General features: G+C 40.0%; 1 protein-coding gene across 2 annotated transcripts; it reads right to left on the reverse strand.

Moving 5' to 3' along the window:
* Positions 1-2,445: 2,445 nt before the first annotated feature.
* On the reverse strand, positions 2,446-26,368 carry LOC121507410 (N-acetyllactosaminide alpha-1,3-galactosyltransferase-like). 2 transcript variants are annotated; one of them, XM_041783719.1, is made up of 6 exons: positions 26,243-26,368; positions 13,656-13,750; positions 13,473-13,562; positions 13,231-13,281; positions 3,489-3,626; positions 2,446-3,364 (listed from the first exon to the last, which is right to left on the reverse strand). In XM_041783719.1, the coding sequence occupies exons 2-6, from the start codon at positions 13,658-13,660 to the stop codon at positions 2,680-2,682; spliced, it is 969 nt and encodes a 322-aa protein (XP_041639653.1). In that variant the 5' UTR covers positions 13,661-13,750; positions 26,243-26,368; the 3' UTR covers positions 2,446-2,679. The 2 variants fall into 2 exon arrangements, with proteins under 2 accessions (XP_041639653.1, XP_041639654.1); XM_041783720.1 differs by lacking the exon at positions 26,243-26,368 and adding an exon at positions 15,185-15,269.
* Between the last annotated feature and the right edge of the window lie 824 nt (positions 26,369-27,192).

Genomic DNA, 27,192 nt, shown 5'->3' on the forward strand with positions numbered 1-27,192 from the left:
AATTCCAGGACAGGGAGACTGTCTATCGTCTGGCATTTCAGAAAGATATCCTGCACGACGGAGCCAAACTGACATTTGTACAGAACCTATCAGCAGAAACCATGCGGAGACGCCGTGAGTTCACTACAGCCAGAAACCTGTTCACTGAGATGGGAATCTTCAGAGGATTCCAAGTTAATCCCTGCAAGTTATGAGTGGTCCACAACAGGAAGATGTTCCTTTTCTCATCACCTTGGGAGGCTCAAGAGTTCCATCGGGAAATTCAGTCTAAAGGATGAACCCTATTCCATGCATATGGGCATACAGGTTTGATTACACCAGTGTTGTAAAAGACCAGGTGGATCATTAGTAGGTCTACACTATTATCACTGCTTAATTTGTGTTCTATTTGTAAGTGGTAGGATTGTTAAACTCCAATTTATTAGCTATGACAGTGTTAATGGAGTGGGAAAAAGGTCTGGTCCTCCTGTGTCTCTCTCACTCATCTTAATTTTAGTCTATGATGTTATGATCAGGAAATCATTTTATTTGCCTTCAGCTATTTTATTTTCCGAAATTTCTGTTCACTTAAAAGTTCAGAGAGAGGGACTTTTTTCCATTTATTTAACTCTTTTTATTATTTCTTCTCACTCTGACATGTTTTTATTCAGTTTGTGAAACCGCAGACCTAATGCATCTTTAGTTATTTGATACAAGTTATAAACCAGAATTTTGTTGTTCTGAATGTTCGTGGAGAATATAAGCTGTTAATTGATACAGTGGGCACAGCTGATGACAAGCTTGAACCTTCACATTAGGTGGTTCACGTAGATTAGTTGCTCCTCATGTAAATGTGGATCAGCGTACCCCAGCCACTTTTTGCACTTTGGGAGATATGGGTAAGAAAGTTCAAGTTTATAAGCACTTCAGTTGGGGGAGTGTTTAGGGTGGGTGGTGTCTTTGGCAGGAGCTTTTTTTTTTTTTTGTAAATGTTGTGTTTTCTTTTTTTTTTACCGTATGTCATGTTTGCAGGCCATTTAAAAGCAGTGTCTTTATTTATTTGCAGAGATATTACTCTAATACTGGACAGGACTACATTTCAGTCTGGATCTAAAATATTAAACATGTCTCAAGTAAAAATTACTAGTTGGAATTTAAGGGGGCTGAGAGAAATAGCAAAAATCTTGCATAGTACCTGAATTTTCTCTGGTGGTGAACACATCTCTGCAAAGTAAGTGCCTCCGTGACTTACTGTGCTTCAGGACTGCGTCTCTTTTCAGGTGTGGCTTGCCTGCAACAAATGTTGAGTTCCCCACCTGCTTTTGTCCTCTGCAGTATTTACAGTACATTAAGTTAGCCAAGGAAAGGTTTTTTGCCATTGAGGATTAAACTTGTATGTCATACTGGTCACACCGGCGGTGGAGGATGCACTAGGATGGCTGCCGGGGGCTTCAGTTAACATTAACGCGACGTCTTCGTCGCCTTTATCGTCGTCCTCCTTCTCAGCGTCAACTGCTACAACTTCAGTCGGAGTTGATCTTCTGAAGAAGTGACTAATAGGTTTCATTTTTGTGTGTTTTGTTAACTAACTTGCCTTCTATCTGTCTTCGCTTGCCTTCTTTCTGTCCTCGCTCGCCGTCCTTGAGGAAAGTTTGCGGGCTTCCGCTGACGAGCGGATCACGTGATTGGTTCCGCTAACCAGCAAATCGCGTGATGTTTTACTACGGACCACATTGGTTCAGCAAGCTCCTCTCTCCCACTCCGTCTTCCTCCTCTCCTCCATGGATCTCTCCTTCAGCTGCTTTGGCTTATTTTTTCATGCGCACGTGCCCCTAAATATTTGTTACAGTTCACACACACCTATTTTTAGGCGCAAAAGCAAGTGAAATGCTCACACTGTTGAGCCCTGGCTTTACACCACTGCATCCGATGCTTTGCATTGCACTTGGTGATGCATGGCTTGGATGCAGCTGCTTGGCCATGGAAACCCATTCCATGAAGCTCTCTACGCACTGTTCTTGAGCTAATCTGAAGGCCAAATGAAGTTTGGAGGTCTGTAGAGATTGACTCTGCAGAAAATTGGCGTGGTGTCATTTTAGTTGCTGTCGTTCCCAATCCCTTCCACTTTGTTATAAAACCACTGACTGTTGACCGTGGAATATTTAGGAACGAGGAAATTTCACCACTGGACTTGTTGCACAGGTGGCATCCTATCACAGTACCACACTGGATTTCACTGAGCTCCTGAGAGCGACCCATTCTTTCACAAATGTTTGTAGAAACAGTCTGCATGCCCAGGTGCTTGATTTTATACACCTGTGACCATGGAAGTGATTGGAACACCTGATTTACATCATTTGGATCGGTGAGTAAATCCTTTTGGATATATATATATATATATATATATATATTATATATATATATAAATACACACACTATATATACATATATACGCTATATATAAATCAAATAAAATAGCAAAAACAGAAGCTATAGAAAGAGAAGAAAATAAAAGAAAATACCATTAACCTAGAACACGCAACAAAAGAAGTAGAAAAAACATCTATAACTGCTACCTAACTGTCTTTTGCCAGGAAGGTGCAGGAAAAGTATCCTGTTTCACATTGGATGAAGCCAACTGTAGTCCCATTAATTAATTGGGATGTAAAAAATGATTTTGTTATTTCATCCAACAGCACATTAGGGACTGCGTAGCTTCTTGTACTGTTTTGGTTCCCACAGTAGCCTGGTGACTCGTATATCCCTTTTATAGCCGATACTGGGGTCCCAGCAGTACTCTGGAGAGAGCACCTTACTGGGTTTGTGAAGCCACAGGTATTTGTTGAGATGACTCTCATCGTGCCACAGAGCCTCCACATTGTTTTGTTTATCCTCCATGATGCCTTGATAGCAGGCCTCGGCCAACGCCTTCACACTCTTCCACGAGCCTCCAAAGACAGCAGCATGATAGTAATAATCCCCAGTTTCCATGTACGCCTTGGACTTGGGGTTGCGGTCGTACGTAAACATCTTCTTTGGAAGGCGGTAAAAGTGGGCGTGGAGGAGAGCCACAGAGTCTCCCAGAGCCTCTGAGCCAAATCTCCCAGCGAACACCTGATCCACATCAAAGCAGAAGACATGAGAGAAATGGTGGCGAATATCCGACTCAATGATATCTACTATGGTCTTCATTCGCATCATAGAGATGTCCTGCCACCTGGTGTGTCTCTCCACTTTGATGACCTTCATGGTTCGCTGAGGAGCGAGCTTAATATCAGGCATCTTTTCTGGTTGGTCCGTGAACACGTAATATGTGACAGGTAAACCCACCATAAAATGATCCTGAGAGGAGTTCAGGAAGTTCTTAAGGTAAGCATCCAGGTACCTTTAAGAGAGATACATTGCTGGGTTTAATTTATGTTTTCTAGTCGCAGTTACAACATATAAATGTTATGTACTTTTATTAACTTTTAGTAATCAGAGCAGGACATATTTATGAGAAAACAAACCTGCCAACTGCAAACACTGTTAAAGCCACAGAGGACCCTGCTGCCTTGTGGCTCTGGTCATACATCTCAGGATTGAACATCCCCTCCCAGATGATGGGAGCTTTCCATGTTGTGCTTGTTTGCACATCATCTCTGGCCCTGAAACACAGGATGACATTTTCACTTAAATTGAAGTCCTTTATTACTCGTTTCCTTCCTACTTTGCACTTCACCAGGGTTGCTCGTCTTTGCTGGGGTTTCATTCAGTTAGTCCAACAACACCTCCAGAGGGCTGAACAGTGATCTCCAGCGTCCCAGCGCCATCCCCCTCCATACCAGCTCCTACCATGCCAGCACAGGTACATCATTATCTAACCTACCCTACCACGTGACCCACACAGCCTTAACAATAATGCCACTGTCAACACACAGGCATACATGCAAGCTCCAGGTCGTAACAATGCTGATACTGCCTTCCCTAATACCACATATAATTGCAACAATTGAAAGACAACCACACACAAATATTTTCAATGTATGACAAGTGAAAGTGAGAAATATTGGAAGAAGGAGAGCGAGGGATAGAGGGATTAGCAATAGGCATAGGTAGGCAGAGCTTAAGGTGAGGTTCTCTGTCTGGGGTTTTCACTTAACCCTGCCTGATATGGCTTGATGCTCTACCTCCCCCTACTCTCTCATTTTCACAAGGGAAGAGAGGAGTGAGATTATGAGAAAATAACAAATAGAGGAGTTCAGGGATTTCATCAACCTGTATTTTTGCCCCCAGCTGGCATTATTCCTCTTTATCCAAATCCACTGACTGGCCTGAACTGCTTTATCTGGCATCCTGCTCCTAAATCTGCATATCTACAGTCATGGACTAAAGTATTGGCACCTCTGGAATTTTTCTATTAAGTACACCATTTCTCCCAGAAATGGTTGCAATTACAATGTTTCTGGTATACATGTTTATGTCATTTATGTGCATTGGAACAACACAAAAAAAAAGCAGAAGAAAAAAAAACAAAATTGACATAATTTTACACAAAAATTGGAAAAAAAATTGTTGACACCCTCAACTTAATATTTGGTTGCACACTCTTCTCAATCAGTCAATCCTTTATCAGGGCCCGAACACCGAGTGGTGTGAGGACCTACTTGTAATCGCTAGGATTATCAAAATTACAATTTGTCGTCATTGCATGGACTTTTGAGGCCCTTAACATTTCTGAATTTGCAGGAAACTTTGCACATACATCCGTCCTCGTGAAAATTTTGACATTTTTGGGGTCTCCAACATGAAAACTCAGAATTGCAAAATAGCACCCCCTAACAGTTTTCAAAGTTAAAGCCACCTCCTTTGACTTTGTCGTAGATTCATCAAATTTTCTGTGCAGGTGCGGCTTGGAGAGACCTACAAAAAAGCCTCTTGGGCCTACACTCTATCTCCAACAGGAAATCCGCCATTTTGAATAAATATGCAAAAAAAGGGCTGTTTTTGGCCTTTTCCAGGGGTCATATCTGGAATAACTCCTCTGGGGGATTTCATCAGATCAACTTGTACTTCGGCACAGAGCTATATGAGACATGGTTGATGGGGTTCGGGGTTTTTCCATTAGTCGAAAGGTGTGGCAATGGCCAGCCCTCAAATTTGCATGTGACTCTAGTAAACAGGAAGTAGTTAAAAACTCAGCCGTGCATTGTCCGATTGGACTCAAATTGCTCAGGTATATTGACGGCCATGGCCTGCATCCACTCATATGGTCAGAATTTTTACAGATCATAGCGCCACCTTGTGGTGACAGGATATGTCAAGGTTTATGGTGCAAGCTACAGTTTAAAAACTATCCAAGATATCCACTTCAAATTTCTGTCAGAAAGGACTAAAGAAGTGGATTTAGCTTTGTGAAAAATAAAATTGAATTTTTCGTCAGAGGGTGTGGCCTTGGCGGAGCGACAAAGTCAAGAGTCGCCTTTTTTTTCATCAAAAATGTTTAAACAGTCATAACTCTAGTATACATGGTCATATCTGAGACAAATTTCATGTGCTTGATAACAGTCCAGGCGAGAACACATACATACTTGAAATTTTGAAAAATTGTACAGTGCCACCCTCTGGCAACAGAAAGTCACTACTCCTGAATTTCACGTCACAATACCTACATGGTTGGACAAATCATTCTGAAAATCCCTCAGACCATTCCCAAGGAGTTGGCCTTACACATATACAGTGGTCAAATGTCTATGTTAAAGGGCATGGCCATGGCAATTTTTTGTTAGCCATGAAATAGGAAGTAGATTTTTCAAATGGTTTTAAGACATGTAGACCAATGAAACTTGCCAAAAAAAATCTCATTGGCATGCTGAGATGACTGATATTCATTTTGTAGGTGGGCGTGGCCTATTGGCGCCCCCTACAAATTTTCAAGTGGCTGGTGCTCACTAAAACATTTCCATTTATTAAAAGATTGGCCAAATCCTGCTGAAATTAGCCCAGGGAGATCCCTCAAGGTTAGTATTACTCAAATTGAAGGTCAAGAGTCCTTATCTAATTTGGTGTGCTGATGACAATTTTTCATTCGCCATGTAACAGAAAGTAGAATTATTGCCTACAAAACTTGTAAAGCCATGAAACTTGGCAGAAAAATACTCAATAGCAAAACGAGATGATTGGACCCAAATTGTAAACAAAAGAAAGTCCATTTTTATCATTTTCAATGTTGAAATGTTCAACACTCTGTCCTCTCTTAATGGAACCAAAATGAAGGCTATGTTGCCATCTTTTGATGATACACAGTATTACAACACAATTAAGAGCAGGATCCATTCAGCCAACAACACATTACAAAGTTGACTTCTTTCTTTTTATCCATGAATATAGGGTAAATTGCTAAATTGAGTTAAGATATAGAAGCACTGAATAAAATAATGAAACAAACTTGTACACATCTGTACCTCTGTATTTTATGCATCTATATCTGTTTATTTAACACATCTGTCGCCATGGCAAAACATTAAAAGTCATGAAAAAAATTAGGAGGGGGTAACTAAAAGAATGGAAAAAGTATCTTAAAAATGAGTGATTCAGAGCTACTGGCTTGTTAAAACAATGGTCAAAACCTTCAGTGACCCACTAGATGGCAGCAAAGACCATGTTTTTGTAGCTGTGCCTGATGCTGTGAAGGGTCAAAATGATGGGAAGACATTGGAGTATCACTTACAAGTGACTATTTGACTAGGACAACCTTTAATAACCAAAAAAAACAAAAAAAAAAAACACTTTAAACTTAAAGGTGCAGTGTGTAGAAATTGGAATTTTAGCGACATCTAGCATTCAGATTTTAGAATGAGCCCATCCATTACCAAAACATCACATCACTAAGCAACGAGAGCCTGTGAAGACCAAAAAGGATCGTGAGCCAGACATTATTTACAGCAGTGATGAGGTGAGGGTTTATTCATTCATTTTTGTAACCATTATTTTTATAGATTGTAGGTCAGTTGTAAGCTGGCATTATAGTTTTTGGTAACTTTTAGTAACAAAAGCAAACATTAGCGAATTATTGCTAATCAGATCTAGCCTCTGTAACGTTTCTAAAGTTGTGCTGCCTTCCAGGTAGATTTCAGGACCGGCGGGCAGGTTCATATTTAAAAATCGCGTTTCGCTCTTTCTGTCCCCAAAACGTGGCTGTAGACAACATGGCAGTTCGGCTTGCAGCTTTAATTGTCATTGTCATGATAAATATAACAATGAAATTTCGTTAGGAGCATTCATACACTGTATAGCAGTAGTTGTAATAAAGTGCAAAAATTCTTAAACACCTACTGTGTAAAATTAGCACACTATACACAGTACTACACACAATAAATTATTCAAAACAAATGATACAGTGCAGGCACGAATGTAAACAACAGTAACAATGGTACTGCAGCATTTAGAGGGCATTTTAACACACAGAGGGGACGTACATACAATTATTGAGTGATCTTTAGATTAATGCAACAATGCAAAGTCCAGTTCACAGCTATTGTAACAGTGGGGAATGGTGGGTGATTCCGGATGGGGCAGAGAGAGGAGGGGGACAACTGTTTAGCAGCCTCACTGCCTGAGGATACAGGCTGTGGGCCAGTCTGGTGGTTCCGGCCCATATAGACCTGTACCTTCTACCTGAGGGAAGCAGGTGGAATAGGTGATGCACCGGGTGGTGTTGGTCGCGCATGATATTTTACACTCTCCTCAGACAGCGGGTGGTGTAGATGGCACTGATCTCTGGAAGAGTAGTCCCAGTGATCTTTCCTGCTGTTTTTACCACCCGCTGGAGTGCCTGCTGATCAGCCTTAGTGCAGCTGGAAAACCACACTAGAAATCCATAGGTTAACACACTGCTGATGGCAGAGTTGTAGAAGTTCACCATCAGCTGCTTTGGGATGTGGGCGCTCCTTAGCTTCCTTAGGTAGTACAGGCGTTGCTGTGCTTTCCCCACAGTTGAGGATGTGTTAATGCTCCAGGACAGGTCCTCAGATATATTTACACCCAGGTATTTAAAGTTAGTCACTCTCTCCACCACTTCACTGCCAATGGAAAGCGGAGAGTGGTCTTGTTGTCCGTTTCTGCGGAAATCCACAATAATTTCCTTGGTCTTCTTGATGTTAAGAAAACAGTTATTGTTATCGCACCATGATGTTAAATGTTGCACCTCAGTCCTGTATGGTGTCTCGTTGTTGTTATTGATGAGGCCGAGCACTGTGGTGTCATCGGCGAATTTGACAATGAGATTTGTTGGAGAGGAGGCAGGGCAATCATGTGCGTACAGGGTGTGGAGCAGTGGGCTGAGCAAACATCCTTGGGGGGCCCCAGTGTTCATGAGAAGTAAAGAGGAGGTGTGCCTGCCAACTCTCACACTCCGTGTGCAGTTAGTTAGAAAGTCCATAATCCAGTTGCACAGGGTGTTGTTTAGTCCCAGGTTAAGATGTTCCAGCAGTGTATGGAGCACAATGGCGATGGCATCCTCAGTCGACCTGTATGCAAATTGGTATGGGTCCACTGTAGATGGTATTGCTCCTTCAGTGTGTTTGATGGCTAGCCTCTCCAGGCATTTAGCAGGTAAGGAAGTGAGTGCCACCGGTCTATAGTCATTTAGATTAGTGGTTCCCAAAGTGGACCCCCAGGGGGGTCGTGAGACAGTGAAGGGGGGGGGGGTCACGGAATGATTTCCAAAATTTAATATGATTTTAAATCATACATTTTGTATATTATTGTAAAAAATGTGTCAAAATGAGTCTAATTTAAAATAAAAACGTGATTATTGTGACATTTGTGATTAAAAGTGATAATAAAGTACCTAAAAAGCAAGTTGCTTTGTGCAACATCATTGGATCTCTGACGCTGTTATTTTGGGGTCACGAGCTGAAAAGTTTGGGAACCCCTGATTTAGACATGTGACATTCGACTGTTTGGGGATGGGCACTATGGTGGCTGCCTTGAAGCTGGCTGGGACCCACGCAGTGGACAGTGACAGGTTGAAGATGGAGGTGAAAATGTCCGTTAACTCAGCTGTGCAGCCTTGAAGAACCCAGCCCAGCACTCCATCTGGTCCAGCGGCCTTTCGAGTGTTGATGCTGCGGAGGGCGAGTCTCACCTCATGTGTACTCAGGACTGGAACAGTGTCAGTAGAGGGGAGGCAGAGCAGGGTCAGTGTTCTCCCTGTCAAAACGGGCATAAAAGTAATTCAAGTCCTCAGCTAAGGTGGGGTCTGCTGAGCTAGATGTAGGTCTGTTCTTATAGTCCGTAGTAGCCTTGATGCCCTCCCATACCTGCCTGGGGTTTGTGGAACTAGAAAATTTGGCCTCAATATGCCTTTCGTAGTATAATTTGGTGGTATAGATGCCCTTCCACATTTCAGTCCTGGCTGTGCTGTAAGCGACGGGGTCCCCAGATCTAAAGTAAGAGCTCCGAGCCGCTGCGTCTATGGCGCCGCCATGTTGGATGCATTATCTCAAAATGCAAAATGAAAAAATAACTGAAACCAATTGCTTCCTATAGCCACCAAGCTTCTTCCGCCTCTCAACTGGAATTTTTGACCACTCTTCTTTTGCAAACTGCTCCAGGTCTCTCAGATTTGAAGGGTGCCTTCTTGCAACAGCAATTGTGAGATCTCTCCATAGGTGTTCAAAGGGATTTAGATCCAGACTCATTGTTGGCCACTTCAGAACTCTCCAGAGCTTTATCTCAAACCATTTCTTGGTGCTTTTTGAGGTATGTTTCAGGTCATAGTCCTGCTGGAACACCCATGACCTCTCACGCAGACCCAGCTTTCTGACACTAGGCCCTACATTGTGGACCAAAATTTTTTGATAGTCTCCAGATTTCATGATTCCTTGCACACAGTCAAGGCACCCAGTGCCAGAGGCAGCAAAACAACCCCAAAACATCTATGAACCTCCACCATGTTTGACTGTAGGTGCTATGTTCTTTTCTCTGTAGGCCTCATTTCGTATTCCGTAAACAGTAGAATGATGTGCTTTACCAGAAAGCTCAACCTTAGTCTTATCTGTCCACAAAATGTTCTCCCAGAAGGATTGAGGCTTACTCAGGTACATTTTTGCAAACTCCAGTCTGGCTTTTTTATGTTTTTTTTTCAGCAGTGGGGTTCTCCTCAGTCTCCTGCCATAGCACTTCATCTCATTCAGATGATGACATATGGTCCAAGCTGACACTTTAGCACCCTGAGTCTGCAGGACAGCCTGAATTTGTGTGGAAGCTGACTGAAGATGTTTATCCACCATTCCAACTATCCTGTGTTGCATTCTTTTTTCAGTTCCATGGGTTATAAACTTCTTGATTATATTACGCACAGTAGACAAAGGAATTTCAAGATCTCTGGAGATGGTTCTGTAACCTCAGACAATTCTGGGCTCTTCTTTCTCTTCTCCATGCTTGGTGTGACACACACAGACACACAAAACAAAGGTTGAGTCAACTTTTATACATTCTAACTGACTTTAGGTGGGATTTCTATATTGCCAGCACCTGTTACTGCCACATGTGAGTTTAAATGAGCATCACATGCTTGAAATAAAATGATTTACCCACATTTTTAAAAGGGTGCCAATAATTTTATCTGGCCAATTTTTGAGTTTTGTGTAAAATTGTGTCAATTTTGGCTTTGTCCTGTTTTTTTTGCATTGTTCCAATGCACGCAAGTGAAATAAACGTGTATACCAAAAACATTTGTAATTGCAACAATTCCTGGGAGGAATGGTGTATTTTCTGGAAAAATTCCAGGGGTGCCAATACTTTGGCCATGACTGCAAGCTTTCTCCTATCTCTCTCCCCTTTCTCCTCTCTCCCCGATTACTTCCATTACTTGTTGCCTTATGTTTTCAATTCCTGCTGCTAGACTTTTAAAACCCTGTTATACCATCATGTATAACTACCTTGTGACAAACTGATCTTACACACTGTCAAGATGTGCCTCAAAGTTGCTGTCCCTGAGAACAAAGAACATGATGGGTCCCTTTCAACCCAGTGTTTAAGGGTCTGGGGTGAAGGGTAGGACATCTTAGGTAGCCCCAAACAGGAATTTGTCCCTCCAACTCAGCTTTCATCCACTGTCCCAGCTTGGTAGCCAAAGCCTTAGTACACCTTACTACTTCCTCCTATGTACCTGCTCCATTACCAGCCTCCTTCTATCCTTAGGACCTGCTTTGCTCCATGCTGGTTTACCTGAGCCAAGCCCCAGGCCTCTCTGGCCTATCTGGCCTATCTGGCCTATGTTGCCTAGAATCTCAGCATGCCAAGGAGCAGCCTCTGCTTCCTGCCTTCTCTCCCCATCTACCACACTCTTGGAAGCTATTATAATGACTTCTATTGTCATTGTGAAAGCTAGAGGGGAAATAGTGCACCCTGTCATAATATCTACAGTGCCTATAAAAAGTGTTCACCCACTTGGATATTTTACCCTTTCATTGATTATATAATCAATTATGGTCAGTATAATTTGGCTTTTCTGAAAAGAAAAAAAAAACATCTTCAATGTCAAAGTGAACACTGATTTCTGTAATTGACGTCAAAAATATGTAAGGTAAAATGAGGGACTGCATAAATATTCATCCCCTTTAAAGTGACTGATCCAATTCAACAGGGGTCCAGCCAATTGGTGCTAGTGGTGCCAGTCTCACAATTAGTGAAATGGCAATCACCTGAGTGTAATGAATGTGCCACAAGTGACTGTAGTATAAAGAAAAATTTGTCTGGAAGCTCCAGTCCCTGGTTAATCAGTATTCTTGGCTACCATTACTCCGTGAAGACAAAAGAACACTCCAAGCAACCCAGAAGAAAGGTTATGATGTGATGAAAAGTACAAGTCAGGGAATGGATACAAACAAATTTCCAAGGCACTGAGCATCCCCTGGAGTTATGTTAAAATCACCATCAAAAAGTGGAAGTAATAAGGCACATGTAAATCTACCTAGATCAAGCTGTCCTCACAAACTTGAGAGACCGTGCAAGAAGGAGACTAGTGAGAGAGGCCACCAAGTCACCTATGACTACTTTGAAAGGGGTTACAAGCTTCAGCTGCTGTTATGGGACTCTGCTTCCAACAACTGTTGCCCAGGTTATTCATTTGCAGTTATTCAAGGCTTTATGGGAGAGTGGCAAAGAGAAAGCCACTGTTAAAGAAAACTCATTAAATCTCAACTAGAGTTCACCAAAAGGCATGTGCGAGGGTGCATGACCAAGTGGGAGAAAGTTCTTTGGTCTGATGAGACCAAAAATGGTGCTTTCTGGCCTTCTACAAGATGCTGTGTTTGGCAGGAATCAAAACAGCATGTCATCATAAGCAAACCATCCCCACTGAGAAGCACAGTGGTGGCAGCATCATGCTGTGGGGATGCTTCTTGGCAGCTGGCCCTAGAAGGCTTGTAAAGGTAGAGGGTAAAATGAATGCAACAAAATAAGGGAAAATCTTAGAAGACAATCTTATTCCGTCTGCAAGGGAACTACCGCTTGGGAGAAGATTTATTTTCCATCAAGATAATGTCCCAAAGCATACAGCAAAAGCTTCACAAAGATGGTTTAAAGACAAGGTGAATGTTCTGGAGTGGCTGAGTTAAAGCCAAGACCTCAATCCAAAAGAGAATTTGTGGTTGGACTTGAAAAGAACTGTTCAAACCTGATCCCTGTGCAACCTTTCAGAGCAATTTGCATAGAATAATGGAGTAAAATTGCAGCATCCAGGTGTGCAAGCCTGACTGAGACCCATGCACACAAACTCAGTGCTATGATTACTGCTAAAAGTGCATCTACTAAAAATAGACTTGAAGGGGGTGAATATATATGCAGTCACTTATTTTACATCACCTAGTTTTATTTAATTGACATGTCTCTGGTGAAATCTGTTTTCACTTGGACATTAAAGAGTTTTTTTCTGTCAAAATCAATAAAGAAATCATGCGAAGAAATCAAACGCGCTCTAGATGACCCAAACACATTTGCAAGAGTAATAAATACTGCACATAAGTCCCTCTTGTCTTCCTTAGCTCCCTAAATTTGATGCCAAATCCCACTCAATCACAACATCTAAAACATTTCTTTCTTAGGAAGGTATTCTCATGCATATCTGTCTCAACGCTGACCAAGAACAGTGATAGTGAGGAAGTCTCACTATGACTGATCTGTGTCAACATTGAAATAATTAGTTATAGTTGCAAACATTATGGTGATCAAAGGCTACTTAAACAAAAAATTTAACATCCTTACCGAAGATCAAGGCTGTCAACCACGACGTTGTATGAAACTGGCATCGATGCACTTTAAGAGCAGCAAAAAAGTAGATAGATACATTTAAAGACACATCTTTATTCTTAACAAAATAAAGGATGAAAGTTGGTCCAACCTATGCTGGCTTTAATATACTTTACTTTGATTTTGTGGCCAGGCTCAGTGAACTACTGAATTCTGTCCCAAACTGAGACTAGGCTCATCTTGTTTTTTGTATTTACCTAAAAGACCGAGATGATAAGTAGAGGACACAAGATGCAACGGTAAAACAGATCGCACATATTAACCCGCACTTCATCTTCTGCGTGTACCTGAGGAAAAAGGACACAGGAAAAGTCAAATAAAAATCAGGGCAATATCATTAAAATGTACAAAACTAAGTCAATTCTGAGATAAAAAAATACCCCATTGCAGTAGAATGCTGGAGCCACAGTTTAGAAGATGATGAACTCTGCTACTGATGACAGTAAAGGCAGCAACAGCAAAGGTAGCAGCACCTCTGAGAAGAGATGTTAGAATAGGTAAGTTAATGTTCAATATTTTAATGTGGTTTACAGCGAATGAGACCACATCGGTTTGCATAATAACAAATAAGAAATACAAGAAACACAGACCTGATACACTGACACCAATACCATATATGCAAATAAGACATAAAACAAAACATCCTTTTCAACCTTATTTAACTGAATAAAACACAAAGACAGCATATATAATGCCAAATCAATCACATTTAATACTTTGTTTCCAGTATCATTCCTGTTGGGTCCTGTCGCTTCCTGTTGGTTGTGTGTGCTGCTGCTGCTTGGTGCTTGGCGTTTTGACCATTTTTTGACTTACTGGCTATTGAGTTTGGATTATGGACTTGGTTCATTTGCTGAGACCCCCGGCTTGACCCCTGCCTGGTACAGAAGCTGATTTTGGACACTGACTGGACTTAAGCAAGCAGAGCTAATTGCCAACTAGTTACTAGCCGCTTTGCCACTAGCTGGCTGCTTGGCTAACAGCTGGCTGTGCTAACAGCTGGCGGCATTGAAAACTCTCAGTGCACCAGGCAGAAACATGGGTCCGAAGAAAGCACCGGCTACGGAGGAGGTCGATGACATTAAAAAGTCACTCAACTTCATGGCTGAAGAAATTTCTGCTGTCAGGTTACAGCAGAAGGGCATACTGGAGCTGGTCAAGGAGGTTAAAGCCCTTTGTGTCCAGAATGCGGAGAGAGAGAAGCGTATCGCTTATTTGGAAAGCAGGGTCGCAGACCTGGAGCAGTACACCAGAATGAATGATGTTATCATCACTGGGCTATATATTAAACCCCAGAATGTAGACATCGCAAAAAAAGCACGTTACCTGAAGAAACAGAAAAAAATACAGCATACCCGGACTACTAACTGCAAGATATTCATCAAACTCAATGGAACACCAGAGGAAGCCAAAGTGCTGATGGTTAGAAGTATCACGGATCTGGATAAATACCAATAATCAACATGAGCCGGTCTATGAGGTACAATAATGCACATCCATGACACACATTGAAAGAATTCAACCATCTACGTCTGAAATTAATAATAACATTACTCAAAGGATCAGTGATCATGACATTCTGGAACTGCAAACATTTCAATACAGTGATCATAGTTAAAGGTAACACCCGCACAGTCCAACTTTCAAAAAAAAAAAAAAGGATGTATTTATTTGCAACGTTTCGCTACTAGACCTTCATCAGGCAAAACTTTTTTCCGTCTGCTGGATACCCTGCCCTCCAACGCACCTGTCCTAAGAAATAGATGTGCGAAGTAACCTTTACATTGTGAATACACTGATCATAACCTACAAGATATGGAACATGTGTCAGGAGTTTCAGGAAAAAACTCAAAAAGGGAGGACCCAAATGCAGATAAAACAAAAGGATTTAATTAACAAAAGAACTTACTTGAATAAACACACTGGAATCAAAATCAAAGAAACAAAACAAAATCCAAAGGAGCACGAGGAAGCACGGGGAAGCCATATGCAATAAACCGACACAGACACAGGGAGACACAGAGCTTATATACACAGGGAGTGATTAACAATGGCAGACAGGTGTGGACAATCAGACACAGGTGAAACTGGTGAAGGATAATCAAAGTGGAGGGAAACTCAGGCAGGAAGCAAAACTGGAATCACACACAAGGGAAGGCAACTACAAAATAAAACAGGAAACATGGAACCTAACACAAGAAGCACACAGGGACTGAAAACTGGACACAAGAAGCTAAACTACAGAAACACTGAAAACACAGGAGGATACAAAGAACCAAGGAGGGAAACTCAAACACAGGGAGTAAAACTAAACATGAAACAAAACAAGAAGCACAGGGAAACTTAACATGAAACAGGGAATTAAACTAGACATGAAATACATTGAGTACTACACATGAAACACAGGGGAAAACCTAAACATGGAACACAGGGAATAACTTAATACAATAAAAAACTAGACACATGGAAAATAACAAAAGCCCAAAATACACAGAAACACAAAGACTATATAAAACACTAAAAGCTGAACAAGGGAAACACAAGGGCTACAGATAACATCTAAGAACTAAACCAAATACAAAGTCAAACTAGAAAGCACAGAATTCACAAAGGATAACCAAAGGAAAACTCAGAAACATAATAAATCAAAACCTGGATCATGACAACATGACATATACCCGGACAATAACTTCTTCAACTCTGTCAATAATAAATAATAAAAAAGCGATCTATGGGGATAAAGAATTAAACTTTAAGATACTGGACAATATGTCAACTGTAATTGACAATATACTCGAGTGCATATCAATAGAAATCTGTGAAGAAAAAAGTAAAAATGTATTAATTAGTTGCATATATAGGACACCGGGATCCACTGTGGAGTTGTTCAAGGACTGGATGGAAAAACATATGCATCAAGAAATCACAAAACAACATTCATCTGTGGAGACTTCAACATCGACCTACTTAATCCAAAGAAACACACAATGACAGATGACTTCATTAACACAATCTATAGCTTGAACTTGTATCCAACAATCACCAGACCCACCAGAATAACTTCCCACTGTGCCACATTGATTGACAATATATTCACAAATGGCATTTTCAGAAAAAAAAACAATAAGCGGCTTGTTAATCAGTGACATCAATGACCAGCTGCCAGTTTTTATTGTACATGACAACAACTACATGACGAATCAACAAAAGGACAGAATATAAAAGGATGAGATCAGAGGAATCATTAACCGCACTAAAAAAGGACTTAATGGAACAAAACTGGGATATTATTTACAATGAGAGCAATGTAAATAGTGCATATGAAGAATTTTTAAGAATATTCAGAAAGTTATATGACAAAAAATTGTCCAATACATAAAAGTAACAGGAAATTGAAATATTCTGACCTTCCTTGGTTGACAAAGGGATTACAAAATGCCTGCCTAAAGAAGAATACACTCCACAGAGAATTAATGAGACTGAGAACTAAAGGGGCAGAAAATAAATATAAAATATATAAAACTAAATCAAAAAATATCATAAGAACAAGCAAAAGAGATAATTGCTGCAAAATCTTAAATGATAACAAAAATAATGTAAAAGGAATATGGAACATATTGAACAATGCAATAAAAACTGGTCCTGTACGAGCCAGCTATCCAAAACATTTCATTGTCAACAACACTGAAAATTATAATATGAATGATGTGGTTGACAGTTTTAATGAATTCTTTGTGAGTGTAGGACTGGATCTGGCAAAAAAAATACCAGATCCTTTGCTATCTGAGGGTGGGAATGATAGTTGAATTGACAGAAACCTGTGTTCAATGTTTCTTACAGCAGTAGACGAAAAGGAAATTAAAGATATTGTTATGAAAGGTAAAAGCAAAAGATCTACTGACTGTGAGGACATGGCTACTGTGAAATGGGTAATTGAGGGGATTTCAAAACCATTAACATACATCTGTAACCTATCATTTCAAACCGGTACATTTCCAAACAAAATGAAAACAGCAAAAGTCATACTGCTCTACAAAACTGGGAACAAACACCACTCCACAATCTACAGAACTGTTTCATTACTACCACAATTCGCAAAAATTTTAGAAAAACTCTTAAATAACCAGCTGGACAAATTCATAAATAAACACAACCTACTCAGTGACAGTCAATATGGATTCAGGTCACAACGATCAACATCACTAGCATTAAGAGATTCAATAGAGGACATAACCAATTCTTTAGACCAAAAACAGCATGCAGTTGGAATATTTATCGATCTAAAAAAAAGCATTTGATACAATAAATCACATCATATTACTCAAAAAAACTGGAACGATATGGAATCAGGGGGAAAGTATTACACTGGATGGGGAGCTATCTGAACAACAGGAAAGAGTTTGTGAAGGTGGGTGATCATTGTTCTAAATGTTTGGACATTACTTGTGGTGTCCCCCAGGGGTCAGTGTTGGGTCCCAAGCTGTTTCTTCTTTATATCAATGACCTATCAAAAGTATCAGCGGTATTGAAAATGGTCTTGTTTGCTGATGACACCAACATTTTTTGTAATGGAAATGATCTGAAGTAGTTATTAAAGGTAATAACTGCAGAACTACACAACAAAAATATGGTTTGATAGAAATAAATTATCTTTAAACTTAAATAAAACAAAAATAATACTGTTTGGCAACAGCAGGTCTAATGTCTCAATCAAGATCCAGATACATGGTGTAAATATTGAAAGAGTTAATGAAATCAAATTTCGTGGGGTGAAAACAGACAAACAAATCAACTGGAAATCACATATTAAACATGTACAATCCAAAGTGTCAAGAAGCATAGCAATAATAAACAGAGCTTAACAGGTTTTAGATCACAAATCACTCCACATTCTCTACTGTTCTCTAGTTTTACTGTATCTGAATTACTGTGCTGAGGTTTGGGGCAATAATTACAAAAGTGCAACACATTCATTATTCATTCTGCAGAAGAGAGCTATAACGATCATACATAAAGCTGGATATCGGGATTACACCAATTCACTTTTCTTACAGTCAAAATTACTCAAATTTACAGATCTTATAGAATTTCAAACAGCCCAAATATTATTCAAAGCAAAAAATAATTCATTACCACAAAATATTAAAAAACTGTTCACTGAAAGGGATGGGGGTTATATCTTAAGGGGAACATTTCATTTTAAAACAAGGAGGGTGCACACAAACAAAAAAGTGAGGCTGTGGAACAGTTTGAATGTGGAGCTAAAGGAATGTCCAAACATAAACCAATTCAAAAAGCATTGTAAGGGGGGGATTTTCACAAGGTACAGGGATGAGGAAAGGGTTTGATTATAACCAGGTGCTTGTAACTTATTTATCTGTTTTGGTGTTTTTTCTTGTTTATCTTAAGGTTGGTATTGTTTGTGTTGTATTTCTCTGTAAATACCTGTTTAGATTCCAAAAATATCAACTTTGTTTGTTTAAAAATGTATTAATGAGGTAGAATATTTATTATTATTTGATACAGATAATTCTATCTGTGATTATTTTCATTACAGAATAATGAACAGTTCTATTAAATAATTTATTAAGAAGGGGTGGGATTAAAAAAGTTTGCCTTTCTTCCCACTCCTTTTCGAACATGTAGCCTTATCTAGACCATAAAGTGTTTCGTAATTGTTTTATCTCTCTCTTCAAAATGTGTGTCTTCTGAAGGTACATGACAATGTTTTCATTGTTATGTTTTTGTTTTGTTTTTTTCTTTTACATGTTCAAAAAATAAACTTCACTAACTAACTAAGTAAAATTCTGGACTTGATTCCTGTAACATGTCTTTAAAAAGATGAAACAGGGGCCAGAAATCTTGTGAAATGCTTAAAAAAATCATGTATCAACTACAGATAAGCAGGTAAATTGGTAACAGGTCATAGAATCATGATAGGGTATAAAAGAGCGCTCATAATCAAAAGCTCATGCAGAATTATCCACTGCAGGGGAACACATAATCATCACAGTGTAACTCCAAGTCAGTCACACTCCAGGGATATCAACCTGTCCAGTTAGGAAAATGCTGATTGTGAATAAATTTCACCTGCTGTTGTGCAAAGGGACTGACAAAAGGTGGAAAAGAGAGGCAATTAGCAAGATAACTGCTTTAAAGTGGGGGTATTATACTTTGACAATTTTTAAAACATAAATATAAAGTCACAACGTTAGGTGTCCATACTCCACGTATGCAAATTTTCAAACCGCAAGAGACGTATGTGGCAGTAATCTTTGAATTAGCGTGTGAACTGATGAAAACGGTTCGTTGAAAATCTCACCAAGATTCTACCGAGATGAGATTTCGATGGACCAAACTGATGAGGTCATCACAATAGGATCTCCTGACTGGTTCGGGGTTTGTCGGTGCTGTTGGCAAAGCGGAACAGACCGCCCCCACAAGGCCTTTTAGCCATTAGCCACTTAGCAACAGATGAATAAACACTTACCAAACAGATACATCCTGCTCTATCCTTCGCTGCTGCTGCTTTTCTTCCCCCCCTCTCTCCAAACTATCAGGATCAGACTCTGGGTCTAACACGTACAGGCGTATCTCAAAATTCGCCATATTTTACTCAGTCCGACCAGTTCATTCAAAGTTTTCAACTACTAGCATAATAACATTAGCCAAATTGGAGGGGCGGGCACAAAACATTGAGTCCTGCCGCCGGCCAGCCTCTGGAAAATCGGCCGATCAGAGGAAAGAAGGTCCGTGGAGCAGGGGGAGTTAAAGAGACAGCAGCGAAAATGAAGCGTTTCAGACAGAGGTTAAAATAAGGGGTTTTCAGGACGCCAGTGTGATAAACATGAGGAGTTTTTTGAGCTGTAATCCATGTGAAGCTACTACATGGGTATCAGAGAGATGGTGTAAACCCTTGAAAAAAGGCAAAATACCCCCACTTTAAAGAATGGTTTTGCAGGTGGTGGCCACAGACCATTTCCCTCTTCCCGTCCTTCTGGCCTTTTTTTTTTGTTATTTAAGCATTTTTCTAGTGCCCTCACCACTAATGGTAGCATGAGGTGGTATCTGCAACCAAAAGAAGTTGCTCAGGTAGTGCAGCTCATCCAGGATGACACATTCATATGTGTCGTGGCAAAAGGATTTGCTGTGTCTCCCAACCAGGGTGCGAATTGCAGGGGGGACGGGGGGTATTTCCCCCTTTCTGATTCTGTTATTCCCCTCATCTGATGATATATTTTCATCCCCGGGGTGGATACGCCTCTGCTCTGAGTGAATGCTGGGCCATGGGCACGCATACACACTGCTGACGCACCCACATTTGCCTATTGCAGCGCAGTGGCATGGGCATGTTTTGCATGTGAAGTTGTACATAGTGTAACCGAGCCTTAGGTGGGTTCGTCTAGTTGGTGTTATGGTGGAAGAAAATGCAACGGGAAATAACGTCTCGGTAACTACGGAACTCTTTAGGGACAATTAACACAAAACAACAAGTGCAAAGAACACGGAAAAGTCTGTTGCACGCATCCCCCCTTAGAAACGTCCTGTTTCAGCCAACAAAGTACATTGTAAAAAAAAAAAAAAAAAACCCCGCAGACCATTAGCAAAATACCAACCTAGACTAACCTGGTTAGCCCGAACTTACCCAAGAACAAGGAGCAAAAAAAACCCCATGTCAAAACAGCATTATCAAAACAACACAAAGTCCCCGAGGTGAGAGGGTGGCCTCAGCGCACATCCCCTGTGAGACTGCTTCGGCCAAGGTCCTGCCATCCCCCCTTTCAATCCACAGTCCAGATCCCCAGCACCTAGCTGAAGAGACAGAGGGATGGATACATTCCCCACAGGGAAAGAGGCCTGTAGAGGAGAAGAGGGTGGGTCACCAACAGATGGCACTGGCAGCGTGTAGCGCTTCAGCCTCTCATGGTGAACCACTTGAGCCCTATCCACTGAGTCCAGGGGGTTAACAATATGGTAAGTCAATGCATCTCCACCCCCAGAAGCCAACACCTCCACAACCTGTTAGGGGCCCTTCCAGTGTGGTACAGTTTCGTGCGGTTCTCTGTGGGGTTATTCAGCCACACAAAGTCCTCCACTTGCAGGCTGAGTGGCTGGGTAACTACTCACACAGTCTCTTCTGAGAGCCTACCTGGCATTCTCACACCCATCTGCTATGGTTGAACCCTCCTCCAGGTCTGTAGCTCCTTGCTCGAGACACTTGGCCTTGAGAGCTGGATCCAGGCCAGCAAGGAAGCATCGGAACGTCTCCTCTCTCCTTGCAACGGGCCCATAATCCGGGAATGCCTCTGCAAACAGCCGGCTCACATCAGCTGCAAACACCTCCAAGCTTTTTCCAGGAGCCTGGGGCTGGGCTGAAAGGTTAGCCCTAAAGCTGTCCATGAACTGCCTCTGTCCAAAAGCTGTACCCAGCCTGTCAGTGCCATATCCAAAATGTTTTTTTCTTTTCTCAACTCATCGAGTGCCATTGACGTATATATGTCATTTAAAAACCAACGCTTGAGTGCCATTGACCTGAGTGTGAATGGCATGACAGAGACTGGAAGCATTTGTATTTATTTAACAATAAAATAACATTTGTAATACAATTTTCTTTTGTGCTTTTTAAAAAAATAACTACATCTTAATGACGTTAACCGCTGTCAGTACAGATCCTCAGCTGATGGAATACATGTACAGAGATGGTTTGAGTTGTAACACTACATTAATATGTGAATATATCTTGTCTAGAACAGTTTATACGACAAAATATGAAAGTTTAGAGCTGTACTGTGAGAATTCGCGGCATTAAAAATAAAGTAAAAGTTCAGCTGGTGTTAAAATCAAGCTAGATGAAGTCAGAAATCCGGGGTGTGCTGATCTCTTTGTAAAATAGTCTGCAGCCTGAAGTTTTACGAGCCCGTCCAACAACCACAGAGCAATATTTTCACAGTTTACCTAAGGTAAGAAGTAGATTAATCACTAGTTACAGATGAGAATGAACTGTTCAAAGGCTTCGTGTTCACAAAACTTGTGCATTTATTTAGTTTCTCATCCATCGCGGATGGATCAGGCTGATGTGAGCCTTTGGGCTCTGCTTTGTGTACTTAAAATCATCCAGATAAACGTCAGAAAACTTGATTTGTGGCCAGATACCAATATCCATAGACTAGAAAACAGTTTGGATCGAGTCCAAATATTTCCTATTTAGGCAGATGTTGGTCAATTTTTCTCCCGTTTTCACCTGTTTCTCACAGCGCAGACTTCCTTGTTTGAAGCCTGGAGGCGAGCAGCTCAGTCGCGCACTGAAATGATGTCAGTGCAGCCCCTATTGTTGTGTGTGTAGCTCCACCTTTTTGGTACGGTTAGATAAGAGTGGTACCCCTACGGAAAAGTGGGATGGTACGGGTCGTTTTTTTTGGGACCCTTTCTCTATGGAAACACCAAAAAAAGCGTGCCGTACCGCACCGAACTGAGCCGGACCGCTCAGTGGAAACGACCTATTACTGTATGCTTGTTTTTGTTTACGGCTCTCTGTAGCTCTGAGAGCAGGGGTGAATGTTATTATCTTCTCAGGCAGATCAAGATGAGTGCACAAATTTCATGCACCAACCCTTTTGTCCTCCAGACCATGTGTCACAGACATTTCTCCTGCAGTGAGGCCTTGAAAATGATTATGCAGCCTAACTCTCACACCAAGCTGATAGAAAAAAAGTCCCTTTCATCACCTCTGTATCCTCCAGATCTTGAGCCATAGCCAGTGGTACACCCCAGCAGCTCAGAACACACACACACGCATGTCCACCCCTGCGGTCACAAACACAAACACACACACACACACACACACACACACCACCTTTGCAGAATGCATGATTATGCAGTGTCATGGTTGTGCATTCAAAAACTTTGGTTACAGTGGGAGCCAATGGGGGATCAAAATTCAAATATGATGCTGTGCAAAAGATAATAATGCATCAAAGCTAATTTTGTTACTCATCTTTGACATATCCAAGAGTGTGAGAGCACGTAAAAAATCACCAGCCTCTGATCATTTTTGATACTGAAAATCGATCATTTTGTGTTTTTTTTTTTTTCCCAAATCAGTGGCATCACCTATGAAATTGGCATTTAAAGGGTTAAAATCCATCAATATTCATCTGACATGTTTTTACAGTGGCAAAAGTTAGTGGCTTTCAACAGCCACTACAGGACCAAAGGGTAGTAAATTTGCCCACAGTGTATTTTTGACCTTTTTTTTTAATTTTTGAAACCACAATTTTAAAATTTATGTAGAAGTAAGTTTACTCACCAAAAATTATTTCGCTCTCTCAAATAGAGTGAGAGTTATGGTTAAATTAGATAAGTAAATATCACCCCCAAGTGGCTACCAACCACATAGAGACACAAGGGTTTAAATAAATAAATAAATAAATAAGTAAAACATCATCACCAAGGTTTAAGTTTACAGTGGTCCATGATTTCCCTGAACTCCATTGGCCCCCAGTTTGGCTGGGCCCCAGAAAGCTCTCCCCTTTATCCCCCCTTATAAGAGGCTCTGCTGGGGACATGGCACTTTAGCTTACTTGATTAAAATGACCAGCTGTTATTTAAGAATAACTCCTTAATTTGTTAAAATCAGTGTTTTTGATGGAAGAGGAAGGTTCACAGTGTAAGAGAAACTTTCTTTGGTAAATTTGATTACCCATATCCCTTCAACTTTTTCAGCTTTTATCTGCTTAATTCTGATATTATGTTAATATCATATATCCCTTGTAACATGCATGACAAATTTATAGAAGCCTCTTGTGTGAATTATTTTATCGACTTTTCCTCACATTTTGCCACAGATATGTTTGAAAATAAACACTTGTAACTCATCAAATGAAACTTATTTTTATCTCAAAGGTGTAATCATTAGAAATGACTGTTGACTTGATTCAGGATTTTTATATACTGTATTTATTTTTGGGCTTGATGGATAACTGATAAAATACTACTACATAAAGATAAGATAGCAACACAAAACTATCATTGCTGTAGCCTATTTACGGCTTCCCTCTCAAATACAACTCACTGATTCTTGAGAATTTGGATAAAACATGTCCCACTTGTGTTAAAACATTTTCATAAATAAAAAGAATCAAGGTAATGATCAGGGGATCCTTTGCACATATGTAACTTTCTTTTATAGGTTTATTTTTATTTTTTATTAATTTAATGATTATATGCTGGCCCACTGCCTATAAAACCTGTTATCCTCGGATAGGAGATAATCATTTAAACCTGATTTAAAAAACAAAAAGTAATTATTGAATTGAATAATATATTTACTACATGAAAGAGTAAATTATAATATGTATTAAAAACTAAAAACAGTGAGTTTTTAACAATATTTACTATTATTTTGTGGTTGCTCAAAATGTGTCCCACATATTCGTCACCACAGTCAGATATTTATAAAAAGCAATAAAATCAGGCAACTACAAGGTCAACTACTTTCCTGAAGACCCCATTTTCAAACCTTCAGCTCTTCTGTATGCTTCAAGATCACTCAAGCTCCTCTAAGTTTGCTATTTTCTCTTAAACTTGTTCATATTTTTGGACAATGCTACTGTCACAACCATAACATGTCAACACCGTCTCTTCTGTATAAAATATATTTGAATAGATTATGAGATAAATGTTTTCTTTTTAAGAAGAGGTCTGAAGTAGCTAGCAACAGAGGGAAAACAAGATGGCTAATGTGAACAACTCATGCATATCATGTGAAAGAGTGGGTTTTTTGTCACCCACTGTCAGACGTCACCACCGTCAGGTTTTCTGTCTGACGGTGGTGACAAAAAACCTACAAATGGTCCTAAATGGAAGCTAGAATACTGAACCAAATCTAACATTCACTGTAAGTTTACAGAAGAATATATTGTATCATTTTATTGGTAGGGGGCACTAGATGACAGTTTAAGATGATGTCAGTGGTGCACTGTACATTATTCCTACTGGTAATGACTTTATTTTTTACTACGATGATTTGATATTTGATTATATGGGGATGGGGTACTTAATAATGATATTGCTTCATTGTACCTTATATTCCTTGAAAAATGTTTATCACAGTGCTCAGGATTGTTACTTTTTGGACCAAATAGTTAAATAAAGTTGTTCAGCAAGAAGCCACTGACTTGAGTGGTATACATTTCAGAGTTGTATGTTGTAATGAGGCCACTGTCAGCATAGTCAGATTAGTGTCACCACTGTCAGTTCTAAAGTCACCACCGTCAGAGGGAGTTTTAATTGTTTTAAATGAATATGCTTACAATATGTTTCTTCAGTGCTATTGAGTTATTAAAGTAATAGTCTCTTTTAATACTAAAATATGTTTGTTAAATAAAAAAGCATTACTTTTTCTATTTAGACTAAAAGTAAACACTGTATGATGTTAGATGTTTTAAAGTAGTACATGTGAAACAGTATAAAAAATGAACAAAAGTGAATATTCAACATTTAACAGCATATATGTGACCTAAGAATCCCAGATAATGATTTAAAAACTCTAAATACATATTAGACCAAATAAATGAAAAATAATTTTCTTTTTATTGTGTCTGACAGTGTTGACAAAAACAAAGTAATAATCGGGAAAACGCCTATTTTATAAAAAAAAATACAAAATCAGGAGGTTGCACCAATACATTGCTGAATAGCCAAGACCTTCGTCTATGATGATATACCTTCAGATTTTGTAATTTGACTTACTTTTTATTTTCAAAATTAAAACCTGTTTTATCCAAATTCTCAAGAATCAGTGAATTACCAAGTAGTCTAGCAGTAACAATGCAAATCTGACCATGAGTATCACGTTTCCTATCACAAAATTCACATTAAATTTATTACAAGCTATTTTCCCATGGCAAGTCCAAGTTATAACCTGATATAAAATCACAAATAAAGCCCAAAAAAGTAGTAGTGTTACCGTGTGCCAGAGAGAGCTGGACGTGCATGAGAGGCAGAGAAGAGAGAAAAGTCCGTTGGCTGTGTGTCTCTTCTGGTCTTTCATTAACTGAGGTGTGATGTCCAGCTTATAAAGGATTTTTTTCTTAGCCACTCCCTGTCAATACATTCACTCTTTATGATCATTACTGTGACAGACGTTATCCTCAAACAGCCAACATCTTCGCGTGTTGGCATGGGAAACAAGCGCCCCTTTCTTCTCTCTCTCTCTCTCTCGATCAGATTTACCTTCATCCTGCATGATCATGTTCTAACACAACTTCTGTCTATATACAGGTGTAATAATGTGGCAAATTAAAATGTTTCTAGTAAATCTAAGGCACAAAAATCCCTTTGATTTTTTGATAAAGGGTTATCTCGTTCCTCACAGGTATCACCTGTGTTACCAATGCCCAGAACCTGCCCAGCTACATGCTTTAACTACAGCTGTTGAGATGTTGGAGTCTAATCCAGATTGTTCACCCCATGCTAGCATAGATTTGTTCTATGTCCCTACCTTTGTTGAACAACAAGTTCCACACTGGTGAACCATGACCAACAAGAAAGCTCACATTTTTTTTAATTTAACTTGGAGCTGAATAAATGATCAAGCGTGGTAATCATGAACCTTGACACAACTTTTAATACCTGCCCATCAAAACTATTTGAAAATACATTGTTCTCAAACATAAAATCCAAACCACTTCAGACCCTACACCTTCTGAATGCGCTGAATCACTGAGTATTGTTGCTTCGCCAGTTTTATGCCTCAGGCTACTGATAACTTAATAAAAACAAAATCAACTTTGAGCTACATTCTTTTATGTGGTAAGACAGCCATTTATTACAAGAGAAGGAGAGATGTCACTGTGTGCTCTTGTTTTGTGGTTAACCCCAGGTAAAAGCCAGTAAGACATTTTCAAACACACTCAC

Source organism: Cheilinus undulatus, linkage group 3 (assembly GCF_018320785.1).
Source record: "Cheilinus undulatus linkage group 3, ASM1832078v1, whole genome shotgun sequence".
NCBI classification, from domain to species: Eukaryota; Metazoa; Chordata; class Actinopteri; order Labriformes; family Labridae; genus Cheilinus; species Cheilinus undulatus.

Bases quoted from the DNA above. Each gene is read 5' to 3' on its own strand.
- LOC121507410 (XM_041783719.1), bottom strand. The intron at 13,282-13,472 runs GTAAATACAAAA...CTGCTCTTAAAG, and splicing joins TTATCATCTCGGTCTTTTAG to TGCATCGATGCCAGTTTCAT. The intron at 3,365-3,488 runs GTTTGTTTTCTC...TCTCTCTTAAAG, and splicing joins ACAGTGTTTGCAGTTGGCAG to GTACCTGGATGCTTACCTTA.